The sequence below is a fragment of the Gossypium arboreum genome, chromosome 10, assembly GCF_025698485.1.
Source record: "Gossypium arboreum isolate Shixiya-1 chromosome 10, ASM2569848v2, whole genome shotgun sequence".
Lineage (NCBI taxonomy): Eukaryota > Viridiplantae > Streptophyta > Magnoliopsida > Malvales > Malvaceae > Gossypium > Gossypium arboreum.
This window is the reverse complement of record NC_069079.1, coordinates 101,961,626-101,969,872: the sequence shown is the minus strand read 5'-3', so window position 1 is coordinate 101,969,872 and position 8,247 is coordinate 101,961,626. Positions and strand designations below refer to the sequence as shown.

At 33.3% G+C, this 8,247-nt stretch overlaps 1 protein-coding gene across 1 annotated transcript; it reads left to right on the top strand.

Moving 5' to 3' along the window:
• Positions 1 to 3,780: 3,780 nt before the first annotated feature.
• On the top strand, positions 3,781 to 8,240 carry LOC108458074 (probable serine/threonine-protein kinase At1g54610). Its single transcript, XM_017757319.2, has 7 exons — positions 3,781 to 4,609; positions 4,708 to 4,992; positions 5,075 to 5,392; positions 6,270 to 6,497; positions 6,781 to 6,881; positions 7,174 to 7,288; positions 7,665 to 8,240. The coding sequence occupies exons 1-7, from the start codon at positions 4,238 to 4,240 to the stop codon at positions 7,968 to 7,970; spliced, it is 1,725 nt and encodes a 574-aa protein (XP_017612808.1). The 5' UTR covers positions 3,781 to 4,237; the 3' UTR covers positions 7,971 to 8,240.
• Positions 8,241 to 8,247: the final 7 nt, after the last annotated feature.

Sequence of the window (8,247 nt, the reverse complement as noted above, 5' to 3'; positions counted from 1 at the left end):
TATAAGAACATTTTTAAAATTACTTAACCTATGTCAGAAGTTAAATATAATTCCATATTTATTCATATTCTAATTGTTTCAACCATAGAGTGTAACCTTGTGAGATCTTAGACCGTTGACAATAATAATAAAACACATCTAATATTACAAACAGTGAGTGACATCTAGCAATGCATCATTGCTACCCAAGTTATAGAAATTGTGGTTCGATATAACCTTTTTATGATAATATTATTGTCTAGTATGTCCCTTTGCCTGTGACATCCAAATTGAACATATGTCATTGAATAGACAAACTTGTGTAGTCCAATCTCTTATTTCTTGAATCTTGAGTAGACAAAGATAAGCATATGAGTTTGATATATCATATCAACTCATTTAAGCATGGCTATGCATTTCTAGTCTCAAACAATTAAGGGGGCCGAGATTCACTCCCATTATGTAAGAAGGACAAATCCTATCTTGATAATTTATATCTCGTTACATAGATTTTGATACACTTAACAACAGTCTTTATAGCATTACTAGGTACAAAAATGTTTAACTGTGTCAAAGTATAAAACTCTCAATGTTGGAACTATAATGATGACAAGTCTAAGGATCATATACTCCATTGTTATTATGAGAAGTGTTGTGACTATTACATAATACTCCAAGAAGTATTATCATGATGGATCCATCCAACACACTGTTCTTCAACATGTACTCATACATTGACTTGATATCTCATATCCATGACCACATGTTGTGACTATTACATAATAATCCAATAAGTATTCTCATGATGGTCATCAACCAACTAAACATTAGTCTTAATGTATTATTGTTGCCAAACCCACAACAATACTTGACTAAAGACATTTAAAAATAATCATATTATTGTTAGGACTTTATTATTAAACAAATTTTTTAAGACATAGAAAATAGAAACTAAAAATAATAATGAAAATGTCTTTATTAATAAACTAGGTAAATAATAAGTATAGTAATAGAATCATCTCATGATTGGCCTTTGGGTATACTCCAACAAAATCTGCCCTAAACAACATGTTAAGGTTCCATAATAGCTAAAAACGTGCTTTGAATAACACGTTAAAGCACCCTAGCGGCCTAAAACTTTCTATACACAACACATTAAAGCTTTACATAAGCCACAAACCTACTTTTGAGTAGTAAATGGAGGCCTTGTGCTAAAATGCATGAATCTGTACTTCTTAGTAACAAACACCAAGCCTCCAACACAGAACCTAGATGAGCAAACATCCTTTAAGAGATGCAACCAAGTCAGTATTTAGATATGCAAAGATCTTGTTACAAAACTTGATCGAGCATAAACTTACGCTCTCCACATCCTTAATATGCACATTAAGAAATATATTTTTCTTGTTTTGGTCTTAACGAGTCAATTATTATGCCAAGAATATCAACAATGCCAATTGTTAAGCACAACGAATGGCTATCAAAAGTCCAACACAATACATCAAGCAAACAAGTATGTCAAGCCAAAAGCTAGCTCTGGCCAATTAGATGGACCAATAATAAATATTCAAGCAGCCTTAGAGCTATGTACAAATACACACATGTACTATATAACATGAAGGGTCTCTCCTTCACCTCAGCCTTTTATTCTTACATTTTACTTTCTATTTTTTCTATCATGTTGATTTAAGAGTTGGAAAGTGTCTCAGAATACAAAACTTTGACACTCTTAACTCAAGTTTATCTTGTAATAAAAAAAAATCCAAATTCATCTTACCTTCCTCCAAAATCATTCTTTAACTTCGTACATTATTAAACATACACCATATAATTTTAGAGGATGAGGAAATAAAAGGAGAAGATGCATTAATTAAGTATAGATGAAATAATAAAATACTCTTTTTAATTATGTGCCAAATATATATACGAGACATGGCATGAGCGAATTGTAAACAATATAAATCTTTTATAATAAATCATAGAGACAACATAATGTTGTTGGGAAACATTGATTGGGTTTTGGCTGCATCTTTCTTTAGTTATGAACGATTTCTATAAATCTTTTGCTCTTTCAAATATTATGCATCACATCTCTTCTCCTTTACGAAATTTACCTATTTTTTCATGATTTCTTGGTGCTTTTTTTTTTTTTTTTGCAATCTCTGTTGATGAAATTAAATTTTTTAGCTATTGGTTGATTACTTTTATTTTGCATGCATTTACGTTAATATTATTTGTTAGGACAGATAAATTTAAGGTTAATGTCGTAAGAATAGAATAAAACAAGAAGCCAATTTAATTTTCAATTTGCGGTTCAATTGAACAATTCAATCACTTTAAAAATTAAAATTAATTCAAAAAGTATTAGCAAATGCTAGAAATAAGAAGAATTAAAAATATATATTCACAAACAAAACAAAGATAAAAAGTCAACGGAAATATAATTAAAAACTTTAATTTTTAAATGCTCAATTTTTATCTTTTATCTGTTCAAAAATGTATGATTATTTTCAATTACATATCATCAGTTCAATCAGTTGGACCATCAATTTTGATTCAATCGGTTCAATATAGCTCTAATAATATTAAGATTTTAACAAAAAAATAATACTAGAAAATCATTGTCTTAAAAATGAATAAATAAATTTGGATAATGTGATGGACATTATTTTTCTCATTTGCATACATTAATGTCTAATATGATATATAAAAAAAGTATACTATGATTTAAGAATAATGTTATAGATATATTTGTTGAAGTATCATATACTTGCTTGGTAAGGTAGATTCAACTAAATTTAGATTGAGTTTTATTTAAGGTTTTTAAGTATAAGTTCAATTAGGTCAGATCCAAAATATTAGGTAATTAATAAAATTAATTTAATTTAATTTTAAATAAATTTCAATTTTAATCTTTTATTTTTATTAAGAAAAAGTAAACTTTTATATAAAATTATAGAAAGCAATTGAATTTAACTTCATCCATAAATAGATATGATAATAACTCACACTCTTTATTATTATTTAAAATTTTCTTTAAGAATTGAACAAAATTATTTTTCTTTTAAGTTTGTTAAATTCATTAGGTGGGTCCATTAATCCAATTTAAGCACATATTCATTATCCTACAGAATTATAATTTTGCATTAATGTAATATTTATAGGTTTAACTATGAAATTGACCCCAAAATTATATTAATTTTCTCAATTAAGTATCAAAAGTTTTTATTTATTTATCAAAAGTGATATATAGACTATTAATTTCGTTTCATTATACTTAAAACGTGTATGACGTCCAATAAGAATATGTCAAATGTTGCATTCTTATTAATAGATATAGTGTTTTGAGGTAAAATGAGGCAAGATTAATAATTTAGTACTACTTTTGTCAAAAAAGCAACATAATTTGAGGGTTAAATTTGTATTTAAGCCATATTTACATGATCACATTTAATGAAAAAACTAAATTAAAAAAAGGGAATATACTCTTTTCTAGACAAAATTTTTCTTTATAATCCAAGTGGCAGATTTTGAGTGGCTCACGGTTGCTCCCCTGTTAAGCACGGGGCCAAGTACTCCACCTGAAAGAGGAACAAAATCAAAGAGACACCACTGTCTTGTGGAACCCACTACATCTCTACCACCACCTTATCCAATCATGTTCTTACACGTCACAACCAGACTCCTCATGATAAAATCACAATCATTCCCTCTCAACGTGGCAAATTATAATTGGTTACAGTTCCTCATAACACCGAATCTCCCGCAGTTAATTAAATCCCCCAAAAAACAAAATTTTAATCTTTCTGAAAGAGAGTCAAAGAAACAATGACCAGTGCAAAATAAATAAACAATTAATTAAAAAAAATAAACACTGGAAAGCAGAAAGTAGAAACAGATCCAAAAAATCTTTATTTAAAAAAAATCTTAAATTTCTTGAAATTCTTCAAATCTAAAAAGAGGAAAAAAAAAGGGTAGTTGAATTTTACTGTTATCAGCTTTTTATAGCTGAAATTTGTTGACTGTGCCACAATTTGTGGGACTTAAGTCTTAATTTTTTTTAAAAAAAATCATTGCAAGCTTTGCTTTTTTTTTTTTTTGGGGGGTCATAAAGAAAGTTGGGTCACACACATTTCATTACTACATTCTCTGAATTAATCTCTCAGAAAACTTTTTTTAGGGTTTTGTGTTCGGATGGAGACAAAGTGTGAGAAAATGTGGGAATGTGAGGGGAAGGAAGAGGAGATATGAGTGAACTATGGGGTGTGTGTTTGGGAGAGAGGTTTCAGGGAGACCGGTAGGGAGGGAAGAAAGGAAGAGAGAGGAAATTGGTAGGGTTTCCAAAAGGTCGGAGAAGGGTGAAGAGGTTGTTAGAGATGGAAGTAACAGCCAGAGGGTGGAGGAGGAGAAGGCGGAGGAAGAAGAAGCAGCTGCTGCCGCCGCCTTTGCAGCTAAAGCAAGAGCGAAAAGGAAGTCTTCACGGCCAAATCCACGGCTGAGTAACCCACCCAGGCACGTCCACGGCGAACAAGTCGCCGCCGGCTGGCCATCTTGGCTGTCGAACGTCGCCGGTGAAGCCATCAGCGGCTGGACTCCTCGCCGTGCTGATTCTTTTGAGAAGATTGATAAGGTGCCTTAACTTCTTCTCATAGCCTCATTTATGTATTTATTAGTAGTATTTTGCTCCTATGTAATTACTTACGTAGCTTTGTGAATTTGATTGTTTAGATTGGTCAAGGAACATACAGTAATGTGTACAAAGCTAGGGATACTTTGACTGGGAAGGTTGTTGCATTAAAGAAAGTTCGTTTCGATAATTTGGAGCCGGAAAGTGTTAAGTTCATGGCTAGGGAGATTAAGATTTTACGTCGATTGGATCATCCTAATGTGGTAAAATTAGAAGGATTGGTGACTTCGAGAATGTCATGTAGTTTGTATCTTGTATTTGAGTATATGGAGCACGATTTGGCCGGACTCGCTGCTAGTCCGGCTATAAAGTTCACCGAGTCTCAGGTAAAATAAATACTTTTTCGTTTTTATTGCTTATGCTGGTTTTGAATTAAGTTATGGATTTGATTTCTGCTGATATGGACAGGTAAAATGTTATATGCATCAGTTGTTATCGGGGCTCGAACATTGTCACAACCGACATGTATTGCATCGTGATATTAAGGGGTCGAATCTTCTTATTGACAATGGTGGTGTTCTTAAGATAGCGGATTTTGGTTTAGCCTCATTTTTCGATCCTAATCACAAGCAGCCAATGACTAGTAGGGTGGTTACACTTTGGTATCGACCTCCAGAGCTCCTTCTTGGTGCCACCGATTATGGTGTTGGTGTGGATCTCTGGAGTGCTGGCTGCATTCTAGCTGAGTTATTAGCTGGAAGGCCCATCATGCCTGGTCGCACCGAGGTAGTTTAACCTTTTGAATCTAAAGTTTGTTAAGCATGTATTCTTTATGTGCTATTATTTTACTATATGGAAAGCACATTAAGGTGCAAATTTTGTAGCTTTAGTTTATAGAGGCATAAGCTAATTAGCAAATTGAATTTGCTCTAGATTTGGGTGTAGTAGCAATAAAATGTACTTTTCACAACACCAAATTACTCGCTTTTCTTATATAGTTTGCAAAATAAACCGTTCTGCAGTTACTGTTATATGAGATAAACTTAATGATTTTGCAGTCCTCAGTTAGCATTTGACTATCATAATCAAAAGGTCATTGAAATTTGCATTGTCAATTTATTAATTCTCTATGATATTTGATCCTCCTTTCTCTATGGACGTTTTTGAGTTGTCTGTATTACACCTATTGGTATAGGACTTGGATGTTGCGCAACATCCAATTTCACTTTGCGGTTTCCTAGTTCTGTTTGAATACTTTTTGAGTTGTCCAGGCAATTCAAGTTCATAATTTGATCCTCTACATTCATCATACCAATGAGTATTAGCATCCTAATGGTTGTTTTGTTATTACAGATCTCTTGAAAGTTCACTGGCTTTCACAGTGATCATGAAACAGCCTGGGAAAGCAACACTAGTATGATTCAGTTTACTTGGTTTTAAAATTTGTACGCCATTAGGAAGCCGTTAGAGCTTTTTCCATTTACACTTGACATATGAGAGTAATGATCTTATATATTTGATGTAAGACATTTACTGTTCTGGAAAGATGATGGTATTACTGTATTTTCAGTTTTTCTTACTGTTTAGCTTCTGATTATAGTATAATTGCTCGGCACATGGTACCTATTGTATCTGCTTAACATTTGCCTATAATTTTATTTAGGTGGAGCAATTACACAAGATATTCAAACTATGCGGCTCTCCTTCAGATGAATATTGGAAAAAGTCAAAGTTGCCACATGCAACCATATTTAAGCCTCAACAATCATATAAACGATGTATAGCTGAAACTTTTAAGGATTTTCCACCATCATCATTGCCTCTGATTGATACTCTTCTTGCAATTGATCCTGTTGAGCGCCTGACAGCTACAGCCGCATTAAATAGTGAAGTGAGCTTTTATGTTTCTCACATGTCTCCTTGGATCTGACTCTATGAGTTTTTAGGTGGCTTATTTATTTAAAACCTTGTAGCCTATACAGCAGCATTTATAATATTCATTATGATTCATTATACCGTATAAGAATTTAGTAATTGATGTGCGTTCCCCCACCCCTCGCCCCCAAATGTGCTTGAGTTTTAGTCAGTTTAGTTTCGTTTTCTAGGATAACCAGTGATTGGTTGGAATTATTTATGGTTGCATATGCCAACGTGACTGTTCATGTGTTCTGCAGTTCTTCACGACCAAGCCTTATGCTTGTGATCCTTCCAGCCTTCCAAAATACCCACCTTGCAAGGAGATGGATGCTAAGCTACGAGATGAAGAAGCTAGAAGGTACATGATATTTGATATCATTAAGTTCTGATAAACTGTCTGGTCAATTTGAATATTGTTTTTGTTTCTAAATTCCATTCCGCAGAAATATTTTTTTACACTGCATATTTTCATGAAGTAATGAGTCATGACTATTATCATGTCAGGAAAATAAAATAGAAGATAAAACTAACTTAAGATGTTGACAATGACATTTATCCGAATGATTTGTTTATGGTAGTAGAGCATGAACATGGTAGCAGTTTCTCTCCTTTCTCTTCGTAATTACATGGGATGAGCTTCATGGTTGTAGATTGCGAGCTGCTGGAAGAGCTAATGCTGGAGTGAAGAAAGCTCGTCCACGTGATCGAGCTGCGCGGGCAATTCCTGCTCCAGAAGCAAATGCTGAGCTTCAAGCCAACCTTGATGTATGTCATAGATGCATTCTTTTCCCTCTAAACCTCATATTTTTTTCGTTGAATACGACAAGATAAGCTAACATTTTAGTTCGGTGGACAAGTTCCAGTCTTTTTTTCATTATTATGGTCGGTTAACTTTTTTCAGAGATAAATATTGATCATTTGTATGACATCTCTGCTGATTTGTGTCACTTTTGCCACACACACCCGATATCTAAGTTGGTAAGGGTTTTTCATCAAGAATCAACAAAGATATTATGCTTTTTTCTTGGTTCTAGTATTCACGAATCACTTGCATGGTCCTTGATTTTACGATTTTTACAACTCGAGATTGCGGTGAGATGGACTGATTACTGATGTACTGGAACTTTTTTTGCTGAAACAGAGACGACGGTTAATAACACATGCAAATGCCAAAAGCAAGAGTGAGAAATTTCCACCTCCACACCAAGATGGAACTCTTGGTTATCCTTTGGGTTCTGCACATCCGATAGATCCTGGTTATGATCCACCCGATGTTCCGTTTAGTACAAGTTTCTCATATTCAAATAAAGCACCAATCCAGACATGGTCTGGCCCTTTGATCGACTCTTCTGCCGTTGGTGCTCCTAGGAGAAAGAAGCACATGTCAGGTGATGGTCATTCACATTCAAAGTCATCTAAGAAAGACAAGAATTCGACTAGAATATAAGAGACTACATATAAAACTGGCTGCTGGAAAGCCAAAACATTGCTGATACGAAGTGTTTCTTTGATCTGCAACCGGGAAAACCGGAAACTGCATCAGAGGTAAAAACTTGTATTCATTTTTACTATCCATTGTCTTTTTTTTTTTTTTTTGGTGGTATTATTGTGAGAAGCTTATCTAATGTTGTACATCTGTTATACTGTCATTGTTTCTTCGGTTGTTGGAAAACCCCAATTAGATTTAGTAAAAAAATTGAATAAATTTGTTCTACAATTTTTTT

Coding starts and splice junctions, on each gene's coding strand:
- LOC108458074 (XM_017757319.2), top strand. CDS start 4,238: ATGGGGTGTGTGTTTGGGAGAGAGGTTTCAGGGAGACCGGTAGGGAGG. Junction 4,993..5,074: donor TAAAGTTCACCGAGTCTCAG/GTAAAATAAATA, acceptor TGATATGGACAG/GTAAAATGTTATATGCATCA. Junction 6,498..6,780: donor CAGCCGCATTAAATAGTGAA/GTGAGCTTTTAT, acceptor TGTGTTCTGCAG/TTCTTCACGACCAAGCCTTA.